At 53.6% G+C, this 24,272-nt stretch overlaps 1 protein-coding gene across 1 annotated transcript in view; it reads left to right on the top strand.

Annotated features, from left to right (window-relative positions):
* Window positions 1-683: 683 nt before the first annotated feature.
* The window catches only part of ADCY3 (adenylate cyclase 3), a 48,792-nt gene continuing 25,203 nt past the window's right edge, over window positions 684-24,272 (top strand). The window contains exons 1-3 of the mRNA XM_081157037.1: window positions 684-835; window positions 1,291-2,130; window positions 20,387-20,536. Coding sequence (XP_081013163.1) covers window positions 1,456-2,130; window positions 20,387-20,536 — 825 coding nt within the window. The 5' untranslated portion in view covers window positions 684-835; window positions 1,291-1,455. The remainder of the gene's footprint in view (window positions 836-1,290; window positions 2,131-20,386; window positions 20,537-24,272) is intronic.

The following is a 24,272-nucleotide window of genomic DNA, read 5'->3' as shown; positions in this document are numbered from 1 at the left end:
CCCGGCCTCTCCGCGCCCGGAAGGAAGCCGCCGCGGAGGAGGGGGCGCCGGGGTTCCCGGGGCGCCTCACCTGCCGGAGCGCACGGCCTGGGCTCCCTCCCCCGAGCGCGGCCTGCCGGGCGGGGTGCCGGTCCGCCCACCCTTCCCGCCCACCGCCCCGAGCCCGCGCGCGCCCCGCCGCTTCCACGCAGCAGTCGCCGCCGGCCGCTGGAGCGCAGGGCCACCGGGGCTCCCCAACTCCCGCCCGCGCCCCTCCTCACGCTCCTCCCGCGCGGGCCACCCCGCCCCCAACTCCTGGACGCGCTCGCCGGGAGGGCGGCGACTGAGGGGCGCGCGGGAGGGGCGCCGGGGCGCCGCCCGCCTCCGGGCCTGGAGCGCGCGGGGACTCGGCCGGCACCGCTGGGCGCGGGCGGCGCAGGATGCTGGCGGGCTTCCCCGGGCTCGGCCCGCGCTCCCGCCGCCGAGGGCCCCCCGTGCGCCCCTAGCCGCGCCGCCGGGACCGCGGCCGCGCCGAGAGGGGAGGGGCCCGGCCGCGCCGCGCACGCCGACCCCGGCCCCGCGAGCCCCGAGTTCCCAGCCCCCGTCGCCGCCGCCTCCGCCGCCCTCCCGCCGCCCGGCGCCTGCGGGTGCCGAGGGGCAGCCCTGCGCCCCTGACGGCGGGGGAGTCGCGCCGCGGCCGGGGTGCGGGGGACATGGCGCTGGCGGGGCGGCGCGGTTCCGCTGGGAGCAGCCCCCGGGCGCGCTGAGCCTCCCGCCCCGCCCGCCGCACGCGTGACCCGGCCCCGCGGCCTCGCGGCGACCGGACGGACCACGCGGCTCCCGAGTTCCCGCACAGGTAAGCGCGGGGGTCGGGCCGGCCTCCAGGAGCGCGCGGTGCGGGGAGGGGGAGGCGGCGGCGCGGGGCCGGGCGGGGAAGGAAGTAAACAGGGGAGAGCCCGGCATCCCCGGGGTGGCCCCGGCTTCCTCCCGGCGCGTGGAGCCTCGGGCGCGGGCCCGGAGGCGCTTTAAGTGGGGGCGTCGGGGGCTGAGCGCCAAGGGGTGGCGTGGAGACGAGGCCGGGGTGCGAGGCATGGGCAGGTGGCCCGGCGTCTCCCCGAGCCGAAGCCAGGGAACTGAGTGTCTGGGTGGACAGGACTGAGCGAGTGGTCAGGGTGGCCGGAGCGGGGAGATGGCTGGAGGAGGCCCGGCCCGCAGCCTCTGGCCGCACGGTCTCCGTGCGGGGCAGGGCGGGTCGCGGAGGAAGCCCAGGTGGGCGGGAGGCGCCGCTCCTACCTGGGGGTGTCCTTTAAGTCCTAGATGCGGGGCGCAGCCCGCGCGCTGGAGACCTGCCCTGCGCGCCTGCCGGAGGGGCCCGCGCCCCAGCGCCCTGCTAGGTGGCGGCCGTCCCCGCTCCCGAGCCCGCGCCCCGCGCCCAGCCCGCCTTCCCGGGGCCAGTAGGAGCAGACGCCGGGCAGGATGCCGAGGAATCAGGGCTTCTCCGACCCCGAGCACTCGGCTGAGTACTCTGCCGAGTACTCGGCCAGCCTGCCCTCCGACCCCGACCGCGGCATGGGCCGGACGCACGAGATCTCGGTGCGGAACTGGGGGTCCTGCCTCTGCCTGCCCAGCTTCATGCGGCTGACCTTCGTGCCCGAGTCCTTGGAGAACCTGTACCAGACCTACTTCCGGAGGCAGCGCCACGAGACCCTGCTGGTGCTGGTGGTCTTCGCAGCGCTCTTCGACTGCTACGCGCTGGCCATGTGCGCCGTGGTCTTCTCCCGGGACAAGCTGGCGCCCCTCGTGGTGGCCGGGGTCGGGCTGGTGTTGGACATCCTCCTCTACGTGCTCTGCAAAAAGGGGCTGCTCCCCGGGCGCGTCACCCGGAAAGTGGTGCCCTACCTGCTGTGGCTGCTCATAACAGCCCAGATCTTCTCCTACCTGAGCCTGAACTTCGCGGGCCTGCACGCGGCCGGCGACACGGCGGGCTGGCAGGCCTTCTTCGTCTTCTCCCTCTTCATCACGCTGCCCCTGGGCCTCGGCCCCATCCTCCTCCTCTCCGTGGCTTCCTGTGTTGTGCACACGCTCATTTTGGGGGTCACGGTGGCCCAGCAGCAGCAGGACAGGCTGAAGGGGATGCAGTTGCTGAGAGAGGTGAGTTCTGCCTTGGCCTTGCTGTCACCCTGGGCTGCCCCTCCCACCACCTTGCAGCCAAGGTGGTGGTACCTGTTTCGAAGATGGGGGCGGCATCCCTTTCTTTGCCCTTGAGTCAGAATGTGTCCTGGGGGCCTCCGGGGCTCTCAGCTGCCGGTGCAGGATGGACCCTCTCTGTCTCAACCCCTGGCTTTGCACTAGAGTTTGTCTGCTTGGCCCTAGGGGACTGAGGGATGTCAGGACATTGGGCCTCAGGGCCACTCTGTCACCTGTGCCCTGCTCAAGTGGGTGGCAGGAAGGCCCACCTAGGCCTGGTCTCTGGGCAGCATTGTCCTGGCCGTTCCCTTTCCTTGACCTCCGCCAAGAAGACCTCTCGTGCGGAAAGAGGCTTCCTTGGCTTCTGACTTCTGGTCTGTCATTGGCCAGCTTTGGCAACTGACTGACTTGTGTGGACTCAGTGTCCCTTTGTCAAATGGGACAGTGTGGAATCTGCGCAGTGTGGATGTTGTCAAGGTCAAAAGAAATGTGGGTGAAAGTGCCCTGGGAAACCTGAAGGGCTGCAGAGAGGGCAGGTGTGATTGTCACAGATCCCACGTCTGCCTCCAGGAGCCCAGGGTGCCCCGAAGAGTTAGATCATGGGGGGGGTGGCAGTCTCCCCACGGAAAGCATGGTGTGGGGACACAAACAGGGACAGTGGTGCTGGCCAAGGTGGTGGGGGTTCTGCTAGTTCTGGAGGATGCCTTCCTGCTGGAAGAGTGGAGTTCTAGCCTCAGCTTAACTAGTAGACAGTATTGTACTCCACGGAGTTCCAAGACCCCGGCGAGGGGCTGCAGGGACCTGCAGATGTGATCCTTGAGTTTAGTATTTGGTAACTCATCTGGGGGACTCCACAGGGCTTCGCGTCAATGAATTCTACAGTTGTGTGCCCTGCCTGCTGCCTCATTTTATACATGGATGGAAAGTGGCCTGCCCAGGGCCTCACAGCTGATTATGGCTGTCACCTGGCCGGAATGTCCGTTTCTCAATTCCATTTCTCAATTCCATTTCTCAATTCTGTTCCACTGCTCTCCCCACTACGTCATACTGCGGCCTCCATCTCGGCCAAAGCCATTATCTTTATCTCCTGGGGTTGAGGGCTGAGTCTCTAGGTGCACAGCGGTGCCGTTGGTGGTTGATGCAAGAACCCTGTGGGGCCGTCCCATTGCCTGCTACTTGGTTGGAGGAAAACACAGGGTTTTCTCTGCTTTAACTTTTTCCTAGTTCTTGGACCAAGATTCTTTCTCTTTCCCATTGTGGCTCGTGGACGCTTTGTACCTCTCGATTCTGCAGGCATGGGTTCGTGCAGTCACATCAACAGGTCCCTTTGTTTGTCTCCCAATGACTCGTTCACGTAAGGTGACAACCTGCCATCACTGTCATGACTTCTGAGTTGGTGGACTTCAGCTTGCGCCTCTGCCTGTTGAGGCCCCTGCTGGAAGCTGTCTGGGGAAGAATCGGGAGTCATTCCCAGGACCCTGAATGACCAAACTCTGAACCATTGCCTGGTCCTGATGTCACTTCTGGCCCTGTCGTCTCTGCCAGGGCCCCTGGGCTGCATGAGTTCCCCATATGCCTTGCTGTACATTGAGGGAGCAAAACAGAAATTCTCCGCCTTGGAGCCTAGAGTCTGAACCCATGATTGCTGGTGTCCTTTGGGTGTTGCTAAGAAACAAAAACCCAAACAGATGAGGAAACAGAAAAAAGATAAAAACATAAGTAAATCAAGAATAACCATGTTAGCATCCCAGGAGAGCGTGGCCTTGACCTGGAAGCTGTGCCCTGGGTGTGGCTTTGGGAAGGGAGGAGGGAACTCTCAGGGCCCCGTTGGCAGCCTGAGGTACAGAATGCAGGAGGTCCCGGCTTTCAGTGGGCTGTGTTCCAGAAGTGTCTGAGTCACTTGTTTGGGACGAATGTGACTTTTCAAAAGGTGCCTGGGTTCTCAGGCCTACCCACCAAGGCCTTCCTTAAGTGTCCTGCATTTGATCTCTATGAGTGCAGTAGAAACTAAGCCCCGTGTGGCCCTGCGTAGCCATGGAATGAAGCGTCACTCACCTGCCCATGGGGCACATGTAACCCCCTGGAATGGGGGCACCATCAAGGATAGGGAGGGGCAGGACTGGAGGACAGGCACATGCAAATAGGGTGGCTAGACCCCCCCTCCCAATCAGGGTAACACCAGGAACTTTCTCCAGATGCCAGTATCCCCCTTCCTTCCTTCCTCCTGCCTACAGACTCTTCTCTTCTCCCATCACCTGTTGACTCCAGCCAGGGACTCCCTCCTGGGTCGGTAGGATGAACCCAGTTTCACAGTTAGAAGCAGACACTGGATTTCAGGAGTTTGTGTGTCCTTTTGCTGCTGTGGTCACTGGTGGCACCGAAGAAGCATTTTCAGTGTCCAAGTGTTCTTCCTCTGTACCCTTCATCCCCCCAGCCCATGCTTGGCTCCGTGCAGGAGAGACAGAAGGGACTCAGGACCTCAGGGCAGCCTGACATGTCAGCAGCAAGCCATGCAGCCTGCCCTGGGCTCTTCTCATGGGAGGCGGGCATGTGGATTCTGATAGAAAGAGCAGGTGTAGTCAGGGGATGTGGGACGGGGTGTTGCTGGGCTTCGTTTATTAATGAATGAATGGATGGATGTTACTGAGCAACAAGTGTGGGCCTGGCAGCCTGCGGGATCTGGGATTGAAGGGGGTCAGATGATGATAGTCGGAGGCTGTGGTGGAGAAAAGCATGGCTTGGGGCTGGGATACAGGGAGTTTTGGGGGACAGCAGGGGTAAAGTGCAGCTGATAGGGTTTTCCCACATCCCTCCCCTTGCCTGGGTCCTGGCACCAGCAGGCCCGTTAGGGTACAACTTGCCTTTTTCTGCCCCAGCTGCCCCTGGAGTGAGGTGAGGAAGCAGCAGGGGGTTGAGGGCAGGTCGAGGCAGTAGCTGATGGGGGATGAGAGGAAGATGAAGGTAGAAAATACGACGAGATGGTAACATTCCGTGGCCAGTGGCTGCCCCTGAGATGCTCGCCTGTGCCCGTATATACCTGTTAGCTTCTCACAGGGCCGGGGGAGGAATGAGTCGGTGCCAGGTTAGGGGTGAGGCAGCCCCGAAAAATATAGCTTTATCTTATAGCAGAAAGGCTATTTGGGCCCCTAAAACCCTAGCGAGGATGAGGGGTTCCCTAGCGAGAGTGCAGAGGAGCAAGAGGGAGGAGGGCGTAGGACCCAAGGCTAGGGAGCCGCTTGGTGGCGGGGTTCCCGGCGTGGAGCATCCAGGCCCTGTCCCCGTCCCTGTCCCTGCCTCCTGCCCGGCTGTCCCTCTCCCAGGCGGCTTGTGATGGGTGGTTGGACCATTGGGAGCAATACGCAGCCCCGGTCTGATGGTGTTTGCACCATCGGTTCTTGGAGTTGTGGAAACTTAGGACCAGCGGAGGCGAGGGGGCCGGTGTCGGGTGGGGCCGGCTGCTCACTGTTCTAGGAGATGATCCCGCACAGGAGTGCCGCCTCGTCACCTGGTGCGGGAGGAGGGGCTAACGCGTAGAGAGGCACTTCACAAACCATGAAGCGCCGTGCAAACGCGAGGCAGTTATTTCTTTATTGCCCTTAACCTTGACAAGCCATCTCTGATCTTTGATCTGTGAATGGATCAGACCAAGTTTATTTATTATCCCTTTTCCCACCTCTTTTCTGTGGCTCTTTTTCCCCCTCATTTTGCAAGCATTATTTTAAAGTGTTTCCAATGATAAAATGCTTTATAATGTTGCAGAAACTTTGGAAACAAGAGGTAAAAAACCGTTTTATCATCCTACCATAACCACTTTTTTTCGTGTTCCTCTCCTGTCTTTCCTGTGGGAAATTCTGCAAAGCTGTACATGGTGCCCCTGCTTTTCTGAGCTTTAGAGCACAGACTGTTTTGTATTTTAAATTGGTCTTCACAATCACCATTTCTATTGGCTGCAGAGTATGATAGTGGCTAAATGTGCTAGAATGAACTATTCCTTTCCTGTAGGACATTTGGTTACTCTCGGTTAATTAACTTATTGTATATTTTACTTATTTATATACAACACCAGCAGGCCTGGTGCATCTCCTCCCCTCCTGGCCACTGAATGTCCGATGCCGCCTCCTCCTCTGATCATGTTTTCAGCTGTTTCTTCCAGCAAAATTCCTGAGAAATTTTGATTAGTAATGAAACCTCTTCTTTGCTTTTCCCCTTTCCTCTCTTCAAGAACATTTTTTAGTTGTTGTAAATAAAAAGAAAATGCCATGTTTCAGAATAAATCCCATTGGAAACCCCAGTGTGAGCAGAGTGGGTTTGAACTTGGCAAGATTTCCATGGTTGTGGTTAGCTGTTCACATGTCAGCTCAAGATGGATGGGTCCCCATGAAGGTAACTGGGTGTCGCCTGAGTCCGATCTGCAGGGCAAGGCCAGTCCCACCTCCACGGTGGGCTCCTCAACTGCCCTTGAAGGCTGAGTTCTTCACCCAAGGGGACTGGGCCTTGGGGAATTGATCCCCATGGGCCAGTTCCTAAAAGACTGACCCATATGCCCAAGGCTCCGTCATCCACCTGATGACGGTAGGTGGACCTTACCACCCTCCCAGGGAGGGGAACAGTAGGTCTGTTATTCTGTGCCGATTTGCTACAAATTCCTAAGAAATCAAATCAGTAACTTCCTGAAGGGGAGTCTGAGCCAAGTGCATTGCGTGGTGCTGAGGGTGGGTCATGACCCCAGGCTGGGGCTGGCACCCCACCCCGCTTCCCCACTGGTGGGCTCATTTCCCAGAGTCAGACTGTCAGCGAGGCACAGCCTCCTCTGATTGCCAGAAACGTGGCACAGATTCTCCCTCTTCAGCTCTCTGTTTTCTAAACTCCTGCACTTGATCATAGTTTATCTTTCACTGGTACAGTATTAAGCACTGGGGAAAACACAAGAATCCCCCCCAAACTGGGGTTGTAGTTGTTACTACTGTGTTGCCATCTCTCAGGACAAGTCTGGGACACTGCCTCTTAATGTCAGTCATAGGTCTTGTCCCAGGCCCACTGTCCTCTGCGGTTATAAACTGAAGGGGCCTCGGGAGCCTGACCTGTGAGGGGCTTTTCTGCTCTAGGAGTCTGTAGAAGCGCTGGCCTCAGGCTCGTTGGCATGGGTTCCCTCCTTGCTCCCCTCTTACCAGCTGTGAGGTCTTAGGGACACTCTTTCACCTCTCTGTCCAGTTTCTACCTCTGTGAAACGGCCTGATGATACCTCTTCACTGGGTGGTGATGAACCACACGGACAGAGGCACGTAGCCTTGCAGGGCAGGAGCAGCTGGCACTAGAGACGCCCATTGCTCTGGCGGTCACTGTCACTGTCATTGTTGGCAATGATGAAGAGGAATTTTAGAAAAGCTTGGGCCAGCCTCAGTGGAGGGAAGAGCGGTTCCACGTTCCTGGTGTCAGAAGCGCACCTTGGTCGGGTCATCTCACACTCATCCCTTCCTTTTTTTTTTTTTTTTTTTTTTTGCTGTGCCATCGTCTTGTTATTGCCTTCTACATGTCACGGAGAATGTACTTTTCACATTAAGTTCCCTGTGAGGACAAAGAATACTTTGACACACCTCTCGTGACCCTCATCGCTGGATTTAGGGGTGGAAAGAATCATGGAGCTCACAGTCCAACTTCCAGGCAGTGCTAGAGTTATAAATTCTGCAGCTATAATTTAAGATTTGTTGGGGCGGGTGGCTTCCACTCCTGAAAAGTACAGATGTTAGGCCTTCGGGAAAGAGTGACAGTGTGCAGAAAAATTCAAGTTAATACAGAGAAACAGTGCTGCCTGGGTGGCAGGTCAGCTCTGTAGACGCTGATGGAATGTTCTCCGACCTGGCAGGATGTGCTGTTGAAGGCAGTGGGGGAGGCAGAGGAGCCCTTCACAGCGATGAGACAGCCAGAAACTGCTGCTCACGTCTGGAGGGCGTGTTTGCCTCCCCGGGCAGCCTGCTGACCACGCCATGGCCACTCCAGCCTGCAGACCCCTTATGCTGTCTCGCTTTCCCATTGCTTCTGTGTTCCTGCCGCCCTGCCAGAGCAGCCAAGATCAGCACCAGGGTCAAGTTAACTGAGCCTAACACATCCCCTTCTTTGTCTGCTCTCTTTCCTTGCAAGGATGCTGTATTTGTTGGTGATGACTTAGAATGTATAATTTTATTTGTGTGCCTGTTGATGGACATGTAGCTTCCGCCGCCTACTAATTTATCTTTCCGCTCAGCCAAACACGATGACTTTGGATACGTATTTGCGCAAGTTGCTGGGGATACAGAGACGGGTAACTGGGGTCCTGCCTGCAAGGGAGGCCCAGCTTGATTTATGTCTTTTCTTTAAAAAAAAAAAAGAATTATTATCTGGATATGGGTCAGGCATGGAGCAGTCCCTCCATAAATATTTGTTGAATGTTGATGCATGAATTATTATTAGGTTGAATCACATGAAATTGCCAATATTCAACCACTTCCAATCTGTAAAAAATGGCAGTTTCATTTCATAGGGTTCAGTCTATTATAAAAGTAACAAATGTGCTCATTCTGGGAAACCTTTAAAATAGTAAATAGTATGGGAAACTATTACCCGTAATGTTATACCTTGAGGCTACCTACTGTTAGCCTTGGGCCCCTTTCCGCAGATAGAGGGATGTGAGGATGGGTTTCTCTTCTATATCGCGCATGTGCTTGCTGTAAGAAGTAGTTCAGCCTCGGCAGGAGTATAAGGTGTAAAAGTGAAAGTGCCCCTTCCCTCCCCCGCTCCCCTTCCCATGGGCAGCTCTTACCACTTGTTTGGTGCGCATACTTCCAAAGCGCTTTCTGTGAATTTGCCCATTTATGTGAATATATGCATATTTAGGCTTGAGAGATGTTTCTATAAGTTTATGCAAATCAGCAAAGTAAAGCTCTCAGCACTGATGTCTCCACATTCCTCTCTGGTAAGCAGTTTCCTCTCAAGGTGTGCAGTGCACCTGCAGCCCTTCCTCCTTCAGCCAGGGGTCCCTGGCTGGATCTGCCGTTTCCGCCCTGTGATCTCGGCCGAGGTCCTTGGCCCTCTCCGTCCTTCTTAACTAAGACTCTGAATGAGCCTCTAGGTAAAGATCTTAGACTAGTGCTGGCCTCCTAAATCTGCTACGACGATGATGATGCCAACTCTTTACAGGGTCCTGGTAAAGAATGTCCGAGAAAATGGGTGAAAGCACTTTGTAAACCGCAAAGCCCCATTCAAGTGCAAGTGTTACTATTATGTTTATTTGTAACTATGTAAACTCCCAAAATGTATCTCTGTTGGCTGGTGCCAAACTGCATTTTGCTTGAGTAGACTTTACAAGTCGGATGAATTGGAGTTTGTATCTAAGAGAATCTTGTTCCTGCTGCTTGCTGTCCCCTGCTGCCCACACTGCTTCTGCCAGGAGGGATGACCTTGGAGACCTGAGTGTTTCTAGAGAGGATGCTGAGATCCCTAGGGGAAGGGACTTACCCAAGGTCAGGGTGATACAGTGTCAAAGCCTCAGTCTATATCCTTTGTGTCCTGGCCCCCAGACCAGTGCTCTTCCAAATCCCTAAAAGAGAGAGCTGATGAACTCCCTGACACCGCTTGTGTGGTGGGGCAGGGGCCTGCGGCAGGTACAGCAAATGGAAAGGAGACGGAGGATCTGTTCATGAGTATCCTGTGTGGCTCTGCCTTGGGAACTTATGTGGAGGTGGGGGAGCTTCAAAGAGATGTGGGAGGGGTAGGTGGGCATTGGAGGCAAGGGGCATTGGGGTGATAAGGATTAGTGAGGGACCAGTGGGGTGTTAGGAGGCAGGCGGCTGTTGAGTGTGTGGTTGTATGGGGAGAGTGATGAGGGGAGGTGGAGATAAAGTGAGGACAGGATACCTGGTGTGAGAGTGTTCAAAGGGGATGGTCTGCCCTTCTGTGCCTTTGAAAGAGTTTCCAGGGTAAAGTTGGAATGGCCTCAGGCTTCGGATCTGCGAGTGAGCTGCTCTTGGTTGCATGGTTAATTTTGCTTTTGATCTCCCAAACTTGGGAATTCTGTTTGCTTCCCTGGGGCCTTTCAGGCCTCACCAGGTGAGAGGTCTGTTACCCAAGACCTGAAGCCAGGAGCTGTGTGGTTTCCTGGAACAGGATTACCTACCCCTGTTCCCTGGCTTTAGAAGGAAGAAGGAAGTCAGAGGCTGGTATGTTTTTCCCCCCAACTGTTGAGAGGCTACATTGATAGACTGGTCTGAAGATCCTTAGAGGGTATTTCCCCTGGCTCAGAATAATTGACTTAATCTGCTCTGTGGCTCATTTTTCCCTGACTCACTTCTTCATAAAGTACTGTGTGCTCAACATCTTTCAGGAAGTTTCACAAAGGCATATTTTGATATAATCGTTACTCTTATCCCCATCGCAGAGACAGTAGGGTCCAATGTCTTTTTCCTGGGCCTGAGGGTGGGGCTCATCCCAAGATGACTGAAAGGACATCCTCAAGCCCTGAGGGGGCCACTATGACACACAGGACCTGTGGGAGTACAGAGAGAAAGCATCATTCTACCTCGGTTAGGAAAGGATTCCTGGAGGAGGCAGTGCTGAGCTGGGCCATGAAGGGTAAATTGAATTTTGAGCACTGGATTGGTAGGGAAGGGGCAGAGGTGATTGCTGGTGAGCAGCGGTCTGGGTGATGAACATGTATGTATTAACAGAGAACCTCTGATTGGAGAATTAGGCGTGTGAGATAGTAAGAGAGGAGGCTGGAAGGTAATTTGGGATCTGAAATGGAGGACCTAGAAAGCTATTAGAGATGGCATTGTAGGCATTGGGAAGCACTGGAGTCCCAGAAGAACAGAGAGCACAGATGAAATATTTGGGGTGTAATAATTGTGGGAAAATTTTCAAATTTGGTGAAAATCATAAACCCCACAATTCAAGAAGCTCAGTGTAACTCAGATAAAAGTAAAAAAGAGTCACACTATGGCACGTTATAATTAGATTGCTTACTACTAGTAATAAGGAGAAACTCATAAAAACAACCAAAAAGAAAGGAAAAAAAGACACATTACATAGAGAGGGACAAAGATAAGAGTTTTGGCAGATAAGAGTCTGGTCAGGAATTATCCAAGGAAGAACACAATGGAACTGAAAGATAAAAATAGTCAATCTAGAAATCTATACACAACAAAAATATACTTCAAAAAAATGAAGGTGAGATAAAGACTTTTTTTTTTGTAGACAAACTAAAGTTGAGAGATACTAGACAGAAATTTGGATGGCACAAAGGAATGAAGAGGCCCCTAAATGGTAAATATGTAGGAAAACATGAGCTATTTTTTTCATTCATAATCTTTTCAAGACTGTCTAGAGCAAAAATATAAGCAATATACTGTGGAGTTTATAACATAGAAGCAAAATGCATGACAACAATAGAACAAGGAGAGGGGGAGAAATGAAAGTGTACTGCTATAATTTTTTTATGCTGTATGTAAAATAATAATATTTGAAGTAGACTGGGTCAAGTTGAAGCTGTATATTGTAAACCCCAGAGCAGCCATTAGAAGACTAGCCTAACAAAGAAGTAGGGCACATAAGCCAATAACAGAGATAAAGTAGAATGATTTTAAAAAAACCAAACAATGGCAGGAAAGGGGGGGAAGTAACAAAGAACAAATGAGACAAATAGACAGAAATCATGATGATAGGATTAAATTCAGCCATATTGATGATGATAAACATAGTGATACAGTCATTCCACTTAATAGGTAGACATTATCAGATGGATAACAGAGCAAGAACCAACTATAAGATGACAACCCATTTAAAATATGAAGACAATAGGTTAAATGTAAAAGGATGGGGAAAGATATTTCATGGAAACACTGGCCGAAAGAGAGCTGGAGTGGCTGCCCACACTAGGATCAGACAGTGTAGACGCTGGAATAAGGAACATTACCAGGGATAAAGAGGGACATTTCCTAATGATAATCGTGCAGAGTATGATGTTCTCTGATAGAAATGATGGCTTGAAATAAAATGAACAGAAATGTGTCCTTAAAATCCCCAAATATTTGGAAATTTAATAAAACATGCATAAATAACTCATGGATCAACACAGAAATCACAAGATACATTAGAGAATGTCTTGAATTACGTGAAAATTAAAACACAACAAAATTTGTGGGATGCAAGTAAAGCAGTACTATGAGGGAAATTTATAGCCTTAGAAAGGTCTAAAATCAATGACTTATGCTTCCACCTTAAGTAAAGTAGAAAAATTAAATCCAGAGTAAGAAGTAGGAGGTAATAAAAAATAATAATGGAAAATAGTGAACAAAGAAAAATCAGTGAACTCACAGCTGGCTCTCAAAGTCAGTAAAATTGATAAACTCTAGCTAGGTGGTCAGGAAATGAGAGAGGACACAAATTACAAATGCCAGGAATGGAAGTGGAACATGACTACAGGTCCTACAGACATTAACAGAATACTAAGGTAAAGTTACAAACTACTCCTATATGCCAACAAATTTGACAACTTAGACAAATTGGACAAATTACTTGAGGCATAAACTACCGAAGTTGAATAGCCCTATATCCATTAAAGAAATTGAGTTTTTAGTAAAAAACCTCCAAAGAAAATTCCAGCCTTGGGTGGCTTTAGTGTTGGTGCCCTGGAGACCTGACAGGTCGTGGTGCGGGGCGGGGCACAGTAGCAGGAAGACAGCTGAGAGTTGCCTGGGGGCACAACCTGAGGACACAACAGGGTGAACCTCATAGGACAAGGGCCACGGACTCGCAGTTAAATAATAAAATGTGGCAATAAGGTTATTGGCTTGGCGACATTGCAAGGATCGAGGGGCAGCTGGGGTCTTCTCCCTTTGCTCCTGGAGGCTGTGACCCAGTGGTTCTGAATTCTTGCATTTCACTGAGCAGGGTCGGGCGGAGTCCTGTGGGCTCTGTGCCCAGGTCTTGTGGGAAGGCCTCAGGGAGCTTTATCTCCCTAGCTGGTCCCTTGAAAGCTCTGGGGGAGGTGAGGTGTGTTTCGTAGAAACCGGTGCCGAGAGGAGGGGCTCAGCGGGCTAGATGGAGAGGCCCGGGGAGAGGGGCTGCCCGCCTGGCAGGAGGGAGTTTCTGTGAAGGGTCCCCAGGGCTGCTGGTGCTCGGGGTGGTCCCAGTGAGTGGAACATTAGGAAGTTTCAAATTTCTTTGTGAGGAGATTCACTACAGGAAGATTGTAAGGCAAAGAGAAGGAAGAAGAAGTGGTCCTAAATCCGCCTTCCTCAGAAGAGAACCGCCGTGGAATTTCGGAGTTTCTGCTCCCGCCCTGTTTCGTTTCCAAGAAGATGATCAGAGTGGGCTGCATATTTCACCCTTTTCTCTGATTTATCTCTCACAAATTTCCTCTTCAACCCCCACTTCCTTTTATTTTATGGGTGGTTACTTCATTATTTTAATACATTAGTAATTTTCCAGCATTCATTTATGTTATAATTACATTGCACATTTAATTTTTTTTAATGTTTCTTTATCTTTATTGTTGAGACCATTACAGATGTCCCCCTTTTAAGCCCACTGATCCCCTCCACCCCACCTCCAGCCCACCCCACCCCCCAGGCCCTCCCCACGCCAAATTTCCTCTTTAAGAAACACATGGGAGGGCGAGATTGCTGGGGGTGGGGCCTTCAAAGAAGGCTCTGGAGGCTTTGAGGGAAGGGTGGAAGGTGGCAGGTTGGGGTTGCAAGGGGGGGTATTTCAGGTGGGGGTGCTTCTCACATTGGGGGACGCGGGGGCGTGCTTGCTTTGGGCAGTTGAAGCCTCAGTACCCATGGCGCTGGCATTTCCATTTTCTCTCCCTCCCCCCTTCTTTCCTCCTTTCTCCATTCATTCCTTCACTCAGTAGTCACTGGGCACCTCTATGTGCCCTGAGTCTGTAGAGTGCTGGGGACACGGTGGTGACTGGCACAGATTTTGTCCCTGCCCTAGTGGAGCGTATAATATAATGGACAGACACATCTGTTCGACTCAAAGGCAAACATTTTTAAGCGTTTAAAAATAGTAACACAAACAGGAGTTTTCCTGGCGTAGAATGCAGAACCCACGTGCACCAGCGAGGTGAGGGCGAGGCCTCCTCCCAGTACTGAGTGCAGATTGGGCGTGCTGCGAGGGGCTGCGGCGGGCGCCGAGGTCGGGATGCCTGCTGGCGACATGCTGGCAACACGAGCTTGCTGACGGGAGGGTTTTCTTCAGGGACTAGCGGGAGATGCGTAGAAAAGTTCCCGGGCCAGAGTGCGTAGGACCCGAGTGCCAGAATCAGGATTTTGAACTTTACCTTCTGGACAGTCGGCAGCTACTGAGGTGCTCTGAGCAGGAGGTGGTACTTGCAGAAAGATAGTTTTGGAAGATTACTGTGGTGTCAGGGGCTGGATGGGTAGGACTAGAGAGGGCCGGGGAGACAGTCTGTGCCCAGCCCTGTGGGGGGTAAGGGTTTGGGCCTGGAGGTGGCAGGAGGAGGGGCGATGAGGAAGACGACAGGGAGGCGTTTTTCCAGAAAGAGCAGGTGGGATGGAGGACCCACAGGAGGTGCAGCGGGAGCACCAGCGAGTCGGGGGAATGGGCCGGCGCTGGTGCAGGGGTTCAGCGGAGGTTCACCAGGAGGGACACGGTGGCGGGCGCTGTTCTAGTTAGCTGGGGTGCACGGTCGGTGAGCCGAGGCCCCACCCCTCGGCTGGCAGAGATGGACCTTCAGATCAGGGCTGATAGGAGGGGACCATGACAAGCTGGGATGGTCCCACCAACGCCTGGCTGCACCTTAGAGCCACTCAGGAGCTTTTTAACAATGCCAGTGTCTGGCCACTGGCTTCACTGTTTCGGGGTGCTGCCCAGCATAGCTCCCAGGTGATTCTAAGGTGCAGCCAGGGTTGGCAACTCTTGAACAAGGGTGAGGGAGCATACCCAGGTGGCACTGATTCAAGGCAGTTGTGGCTGAAAACTGAAATTCAGGGGAGGTGTAGTTTGCCAGGATTTTGGATTTTGGAATTTGAAGATCTCTGTGTGTCCTGTGACTAAGACAGTCCCTTAAGAGGACTTGTCTGTGGCCCTGCACGGTCCTCCCAGACCAGTCTCTCTGATTGTGACCATGTGCCAGCTTTGCCAAGGGCCAGGGAGCAGTTGGGGAAAGGGTTGGGGCAATGAGAAGGAGACTTGGAAAGTGACATAGAATCAGAATTGAAAATCAGGGAACTGGATTAAATGCAGGACACATGAAACATCAGTAACAGATGGAAAACAGTGGATGTGGCTTTGAATGTATAGGAGAGGTGCCGGCCAGACAAGAAAAATAATCACTAAGGAGGTGCTGTAACTCAGGGTGAAGGTGAGCCAAAGATGAGAGATTATTAGAAAGGGAGAGAGAAGAAATGGGCAGAACCATAGGCAGTGGGTACGGAGAGATGACCTGATTGATGTTCACAGTCCGGTTTAAAGAGCCAGGCAGGTTGGAGGATCTTGGCTTTGTCCTAACATTTATTGCAGCCCCTAGGACAGCGAAATGCAGATTCCTGGCCTCCACACTCAGGTGGGACCCAGAAATCTCCATTCTTCACCTGGGGTTCTAAGGACCTGGCTCAGAAACACTGAACTAGAGAAACAGCAGCTAAAGGCTAAGCATTGAAGGGTTGAGTCAGAACCCACAGCTGGAAGTCCCACATGTCCCTGGGCTGGTCTGAGAGGCTGCAGAGAGAAGGGACGGCTGAGTCATCCCTTGGAAGCAGCAAGGGAGAGAAGAAAGGGGCTCGAACCCCCAAGGAGAAAGGCCAGATTCAGGGCAAGAGGGACGCTGGCTGGCGTCTGCAGCTGAGTCTGCAGAAAGTTTTACTCTCCAGATCTGAGTCCTTTGGAACTGAGGAGCGGGGAGTCTGGGGCCTCAGTTTGCTCTGTCCTGTGGGTACATACGCGAGGGCTCTGGAGTTTTTGTGTGATGGGTGATCTTCCTTCATGGTTTTACCTGCCAGGTTTGTGTGATGATACTATTTCTGGAATTCTAAAGATCTCCTGGCTCCAGATGAATATGTTCCTCTTTCTCTGGGCTGATACCTTTGGTCTTCAAGTTCATTTCAAAGACAATTCCAGAAAGTCAGGGTCTGTGCGCTCAATGCAGGTAGTGATGCTTAGAGGTGAGAAGACCTGAGCCGGCTGCGTGGAGCCCTGCTGTCATTTTGGTCACTCCCATAAGCATATAGTTTATTATTTTTTGCCTTTCCTTCATTTCATATTGGCCATCAGTTCAAAATTGGTTTAAATTTCCTTTACGGTCCAGAACCCATATATTAAACTGTACATGTCCAGCCCAAGTTTTACCCCGTTAGGGACCTTTGCCAACCTACCCGTCCCTCAGAATCATGTTGTGCTTCCCTCTTGCTGGTAGCTTCTCTATCCCCTGTAGGTAGCTCCTTGAGGCCCTTGAGGTCCGTCTTTACTCTCCAGGACCCAGCACGGGGCCCACCGCTCACTGAGAGCTCAGGAGGGTTGAGTCTTACAAACATGATTAAACGTTTTTAAAATAGAGTCCTTTAGAATTGGAATTATTTGGCCTGGAGAAAAAGACCTAGGTGACTAAGGAATGGGGTCACATCAGAAAGAGAAGACACACAGTGCTGTGGCCTGATATTTTCCATTTCTGTAGGGAAGCCACAGGAGGCCTGGGAGCCTCGGATGAGTTTTGTGGTTATTCATCATCTGGGCTAGCAGACCCTTTTGAGTATCTGGTGAAAGCAATGGACTTGCTCCCCAGAAAAAGGCAAAACATAATTTTGCCCCTAATTTTAGGGGTTCACGGACTCCCCCTCACCTAGTCCGCAGACTCTGAGTGAATAATGCCCTGGCTGGTCTAAAATGCTGAATGCGAGGTGTTTGTTCCTGCGTCTCCTCCTACAGGGAGGTGGACCTTCTCTGGTTTTAATTGTCTCTACCCGGTGCTTTTGGGCCGCCTTTCCATTGTGGGTGCATTTCCCAAGCCACTGTGTCCTTACCCTCAGTAAATGTCAGCAGCATTCTCCTCTTAGCCCACAAGCTCTACAGCTGATATAAAAATAAATCTGCTTGTTGACATCTTTGTCCTCAGAGTTCAGTATTCTTCAACACAAATGCTTAGGAAGAAAAGAAAGATTCACTAAGAACATATTTTGGCCCGGCCGGCGTGGCTCAGCGGTTGAGCATCGCCCTAGGATCCAGGGGATCGGGGTTTGATTCCTGGTCAGGGTACATGCTGGGGTTTCGGGCTCGATCCCCAGTTGGGGTGTACAGGAGGCAGCGGATCAGTGACTCTCTCATCATTGATGTTTCTCTCTCTCCCTTCCCCTTCCTCTCTCTAAAATCAATAAAGATATGTTAAAAAAAAAAAAAAAAGAACATATTTTGTCCAAGCCCTGTGCTAGATGGTATGACATATAATCTCTTTTGATCTCCCTGGAACAGCCTCCAGGGTTACCGTGAAGATGAGGAAGCCGTGTCTCAGAGAGGTTAAGTGACTTGCTCCGGGCCACACAGCCTGCTGGTGCTGTGTGAGGTCTGTGTACCTACACAGCCTGAATATTTCTACAGTGATCATGGCTCCACTGTGGGGACCTCACGGGCACTGTGTGGCGGCCGCTGCAGACTCTAGCTGGGCTTCTTTGGGCTGGGGAAGCTGGTTGCCTGCTCGAGGTCCCATCTCCCCTGCTGCTCCCTGCACAACTCCTTGGAGATTTTTTTTCCAAAACATCTAAGTTAGTTTTAATGAACAGAGACGTCAGCATGGCCGTCCCCAGCAGCAGACTGTCATGAGGTCCCAGAGGGCGGCCACCATGGACACTGACACCCCCCCAGCAGCTTTCTCTCCCTCAGTTCCTTCTCCCTGGTTCTGGAGTGTTCTGGAATGTTCTGGAATCCGCAGGCTGGAGTGAGCCCATATGGAGAGCTCAGCCTGGGCACATGAGCCCCCCGCCTGCCTCCGATGGGGTGACTCCCATTTTAAAGCCCTGCAGGAGCTACCCGGTCCCTGTGCGCTGCTAGAAAGCGAGCAGGATACGGTGATCCGTCGGATTCCGAGAGGAAGGGCTTTGTAAAGGAATTTTCTCACGGTTGCGTTTCCGAGCCCGGGGTATCATAAATGCTTTTCCTGGCTCTCGTGGGTTAGATGAGGCTTTAGTCTGAATGTTTACCCACTTGGGAGATTTGTTCATTTTATTCATTATTTTTAAAATCTTGTGTTGAAAAAAATTTTTTTTTGATGTAAGACAGCTGTCCAGCCTAAAGGAGGCCCTGGGGTGAGAGGAGGTGACCTCAGTGGCAACCCAGAGCTGCTTCCCAGACTTGAAGGTGCGGGGGCATCACCCCGAGATTGAAGTCTGGGGTGGCACCAAGAACTCCTCCTCCCAGCTCCCCCTGCTCACTCCCGAACCTCCGTGCACATCCCCGGGCTGGAGGGCTCCTTGGCCTGGCAGCAGCACCCTGTCGGATCTAGGCCTGGATTTGGAGGCGAGAACAGCCTGCAGGGCCCTGGCCAACCCTCCCACCACCCTCCACCCCACCCCGGGGCTCCTGGGAGAAAGGTCTAGAAACAGATGAGATCACTGGGAGGCTGGGAGGGAGTTCTCTGGCACGGATGGGATTTGCGGGACCCACATCACAGCGTGCACCCCACATGCGGCGCTGGGATTGCAGCTCAGGGGGGCGGGGGCCTCTGTCACTCAGCTGCTTGGGGGCAGGAGGGAGTGTGGCTGCCTGGCCAACCTGAAAACCGACCCGTCTCCCTCCCCTGGCCTCCGCGCCGGGTCACCTCTAGTCCCAACCTTTGCCCTCAGCGGTGAGGTCTGATGAGGACCAGATAGTGTCAAGACTGCAGGGACCTTCAAGATGAGTCTGTCCACCCCTCGGCTCGCCTGTGATGAAATTGGTACTCAAAGGGGTTATTTCACTTGGCAGGTCAGCCAGCTAGCGAGGGGCAGTGCCACAGTCCAGGGCTCTTCTTGTATTTACTTTCTACACTGTACCCACCCGTGGAGTGCGGAAGTGGGTTTTGTTCTTAAATATGCACAATTCAACGAAAGGAATGCTGTGCTGTGCTGCCTAGATGATGCCCAGGCATGAACCAAACCTGCATCCGGTTACACTCTTCGGGTTAGAATCTTGGGTCGTGTTTGGTTTGAAACTTTCCGCTGGAGTTGCTCTCTGACGGTCTGCACAGCAGGTTTGGTTTTCCTTGGTGGATACCTGATGGGTAATGAGAACAGTCATTCCTGGCATAGCTCAGCACTGTACACTTTACAGAGCCCGTCCCATCCGTCCCCATGGGGTGATCAGCTAGGACCTGTCTGTCCCAGCTTAGTGTGACAGCCCACGCTGGTTGTGATCAGCAGGAGGTGATCAGACCTGCAGTCCCAGCAGCCTGTTGGAGTGGGCTGGGGACCACACATACCCAGGGGAGCCTACAGGGTGCCAGGGACAGAGGTATAGGCTCTCCGAGCCCAAGGAAGCCCTTTGTGCCAATGCACTGAGCTCACAGGACAGTCAGGTTTCATAAACCCTTTCTCCTTCCTGTAGCTTCAGTTCCTCATGGGACCTGGATACTGGTACTGGCCGCCCCTCTCCTACTGGCAGGGGGGTGACGGAGGATGCATGTGAACCTTGAAACCTGTAAACGTGGCACGTGTGGGGTAGCAAGGGAAGTATTGTGACTCCTGAATCAGTCCAGGACCTCTTCAGGTCTCCTGCGACATTTTCCACAACCTGTGGCTTTTAGGATTATACACCCCCAGCCGGTGGATCTGGGCTTTCTTCACTCCCCCCCAAGCTCATCGGCACCTGAGTGCCCCTAATAAGTAAGCGCTCAGTAAGTGGTGGTTGAAAGATGAGTGAAGGATGAATGGGGAGCAGAGGGACTGCGCAGGCCTCAGGTAGATGGGATTGACCATTTTAGCTACGGTGTGAAGCAGGAGGGGGAAACAGCAGCCCCCCAACCAGCCTTCGAGGCCTGGAGCCGTGCCCTGGGATGGGCCTCCCCCAGCTGTGGCGAGTGGGGCAGGACCTGCTGCAGGGACCGAAACATCCCATGGAGGTCAGAGGCTCTGCTGGGGCCCTCCCTGGACACTGGGCAACTTGGGGTTTGGTTTTTGTCACCGCCCTACCACCGTCTCCCCCCCTTCTCCTGAAGACAAGCCTTCACACTGTCGTCTTCTCCCCCCTCCTCGGGGCGCAGATCCTGGCCAACGTCTTCCTCTCCCTGTGCGCCATCACCGTGGGCATCATGTCCTACCACATGGCAGACCGCAAGCACCGCAAGGCCTTCCTGGAGGCCCGCCAGTCGCTGGAGGTGAAGATGAACCTGGAGGAGCAGAGCCAGCAGCAGGTAAGGCTCTTTGGGGGGGGCCTCAAGGAGGTGGGGCTTGGGGCTTGGGGTCTGGGCTGGGGGGTCTGGTGGGGAGGAGGGGTCTCTTGGGAGGGAGGGAGTCCAGTAGGGAGCAACACCCCGTGGGCCTTGGAGTTCACCAAGGTCAGCCGTTTGCTGCCTACCGCTGTCTCGTGGGCCCTTTGCCGTCGCAGGGCTCTCCTGGCTTCAGGGAGCTTCTCTTGCTGGAAACTCACTCCTGGATCTCCTCTGTGCTTGACCCAAACCTCCTTCTTCCCCTTTTTCTGCGTTTTTTGGTCCTTTAATTTAGAACTTTTCTTTTTAAAGAAATACATCACCCCAGCAGCCACCAGTGACTCCCTGTGTTCCTTTCCCAGGTGAGCAAGTGCTGTGCACTTGAAGCTTTTTGTCCTGGGCGTGCTGAGTTAGTCCCCTCTGCCGCTCTCTCCCACTCTTTCAAAGCCAAGGGCAGGCTCACACTGCGCACCTACTGTGCGCAGAACCGCTCTCCCTGCAGCCGGGACCCATCCCCTGGCCTCGGGGCCTTCTGGGTGAAGTCCACCGGCCCAGGGTGCTGCTGCTTCAGGCTCAGGGCACTCTCCCGCCTTTTGTCTCCTTCTGAGTCGTTTTTAACAAAGTAAAAGCAGCCTCAGTCCCCTGAGACCCCACTGTTTACATTTTTCTTTCCTGCTGTTTGTTTCCCGGCTTTACTCCAGCCCGATTCACCACAGAACCTCCCAGTTCTTGCGTGACACAGTCTTTCGAATAGTTTTTGGTCTGGATTCATCTCAAATGCTTTTGAAGGTCCCCAGAAATTACACCCACCAATTTCCTGTTATCCATAGGTTATTTCCCCTTCGCACACAAACTCAGTCAGTGGAAAATATGTGATTCTCTGCTCTGGGAACCGTGTCACTTTGCGTTCACGTGGGGCTGTGTGCTCTGGGTTCATGAAATTGCAGTTTTTGTGAACTCTTCCACTCAGGTGGACAGTGCTGCAGTTTCAGGGGTCACTCTGGAACCCTTATTTGTGGGGGGCCCATTGATGGGCCTCATGTTCTCTAGACAGTGCTATTAGAAGGCACACACTGATTGATTTTTATCATAAATCTTGTTTTTTCTGAGTCATCCTACCTTCCTTTTTTTTCTGTGTGTCAGATAGAATATGTTTACTGACTTCCTCTCTTTTTCTGCTTTGTCAAATCAGTGGTTGAATCTTTAATTTCAGTTATTGTATTTTTTGTTGTCCGTTTGATTTTAACAAATACATTCCAGTTCTCTGGTTAAGTTCTCCATTCCGTCATCTATTTTTTTGGTAAATAAACATTTATTTTACTTGTGACCTTGCTATGTGATATTGACAGTTTGCTAGTCTTCTGAAAATTGGGATTAAAAATAATACCATTGTCACGGGGTAGTTTGAGAATCACATGAAGTAAGAACTCTGAGTGTAGAAACCGTGAGGCCCTTTGGTGCTATTAGCTGTGGTCACACTGGCCCCTGGGGACACTAGCTGAAGGGAGGGGCTGAGAGGGAGGCCAGGAGCTGGTTGGGGCTGGTGTGCCTTTCTCCATGGTGACAGTTGGGATGCATGTTGCTTCCTCCCTGGTCGTCGGGACTGACGCCACTGTGGCGTGGGTTCTGGGACGGTTTTATGTCCCAGGAATGTCAGGTCATGTGTCCTCGGAGCTGACTGTAGGCTGGTAGTAGAGGCCACAGGGTCCCACTTCACTTTTCTCCTGAAAACGCCCCTTGTGGGAATAAGAATGACATAACAGATATGAAAACACTTTGAAAAGGGCTGCGGCCCATCCTAGGAGGAGAGGAGACAGAGCTGGTTTGGACATGGCTCTTGTTGAGGGAGCTGTTGAGGCCGGGGCCACCCTGGACCACCCTGGGCCACCCCAGGCCACCCATGCACTCACAGTGCTCACATGCCTGGCCTTGTTAAAAAAATCCCAGTTAAAAACAATTCCCAGTACACCCTTTGCAGAAGAAGCCTCCTTTCAGAGTTGGTTCTCAGGGTTGCGTCTCACCAGTTACTGTGTTGGTGTATATTTATCTTGTTTTCTAAACTGCCTTGGGAGGAAGGCCTGGTATGTTCGGAGGGGGAAGGCCTACCATGGGCACTGCGTGGCCTCCAGAGGACAGTCTTCTCTCTGGGCCTTGTCCCCTCAGCTAGACAGTGAAGCTGGGGGTTAGCTGGTGTCAGGGGTGCCACCCTGGTTCCTGTGATTCCACTCTCTGTTGTCACCTGGGAGGTTGTACTGTCTTTTGTGAAGGTGACCAACCTACTGCTTATAGCAGGCAACTCCCAGATGGGCGTGGGCCACCAGCCGTGGTCCCCTAGGAGGGTGGGAAGCAGCCCTGGGCCTTCTGGCACAGGCTCCTCCTGCTCCGTCACAGGGCAGCACGTCCATCTTGTCGAAGGGCCAGTCGAGATGAGGGGGCACGTGGGTGATGGGAAGAAGTGGGATGGGGTCTTGGATGCCAGTCACCTGGCTGCCTAATCCCCCCTGGCCGCCTCCTCTGCGGGGGCAGGGACCGGTGGGGCCTGACCTCTTGGACGCCCTGGGGGTTTAAAGCTCTGCGGTTCTGGCCCTGGCCTGCAGGGGCTCTCTTGGCATTAACTGAGCACAAGTCTAACCCTGGGCAGTCCGGTGGCATTCACCTGTGACATCGGGTGGACCTTAGGCCTCTCTCTCCAGCAACCCTCTGCTCCTTGGGGGTGTGGGGGAGCAGGAGCCTTTCTTCCATGTGACCATACTCCAGGGTTGAGTTGGGGACCTTGAGGGTTGCTAAGCACCTCAACTGCCACCTGGCAACAGCAGGCACCCAGGAAATCCACCCAGCACACACCTGTCAGCAAGTACAGACAGAATTATGAGCCGTTCTGAGTCTCACACTCAGAACCGCTTCCCAGGGAGGGGGACATGGTTGAAGGAGGTTGTGGGGGGATGACAGAGGGACGACAGGGGACGCGGCGAGGCCTGCGCTTCCTTCAGACGATGCTGGTGAGGTCAGCCAGCCTTGCCCTCGTTCAGGGAAGGGGCGCCCTCAGTCCCTACCCGCCATGCCCACTGTGCAGGGTCCCAGGGCTGCGGGCCGTTCGCCACGCCCCAGCCCCAGGGAGGACCATGGGCCACGCTGCCTTCGTCCCGGAGCCTGGGCGTGGGGGAGGTGGCCACTGGGTTGTCGTCTGTTCAGCTCCTGGGGGACTGTATGTGGCGGAACAGCCGCTTCACTGCCTCTCCTACTTAAACCCAGTGCCCGAGGTCCCCTCTGACCGGGGCTGGCATTTCTTCTTTGTGCCAGAGTCTCAGGGAAGGACCAGCCATCACCAGTCCGCCTTCTCTCCTGGGAGCCCCAGAGCTTGGGACTCTGGACGGCTGCCATCTCATGAGCTCAGCTTCAGCTTCCTGTCCTCCCGAGTGTCCCTCCTCTCTGACCCCTGCCCCAGCCGGCCTCACTGTTCCCCTCGAGACCTTTATTGAAGACAGGGCATGGAGCCCTCTCGACCTTGAACCTGGTTCTCAGGGAGGTTGGTAGGGGAGAGGGGAGTCGGGGGGAGAGAGCAAGAGAGGAGCCAGCACCCTCTGGCCTGGGGTTGGGCTTCTAGTGTCAACCCTCAAAGTGACCACTATTGTCCTGGCGACAGTGAGGCTGGGGCTGTCCTGGGGAGCCAGTGAGGCCGGAAGAAGAGACTGGAGGGGGAGGAGTGTGCTCCCTCCTCTCC

The sequence above is a fragment of the Miniopterus schreibersii genome (assembly GCF_964146895.1).
Source record: "Miniopterus schreibersii genome assembly, chromosome: 13".
Classification (NCBI taxonomy): domain Eukaryota; kingdom Metazoa; phylum Chordata; class Mammalia; order Chiroptera; family Miniopteridae; genus Miniopterus; species Miniopterus schreibersii.
Note: the sequence above shows the minus strand (reverse complement) of the source record. Positions and strands in the feature narration are given on the sequence as shown.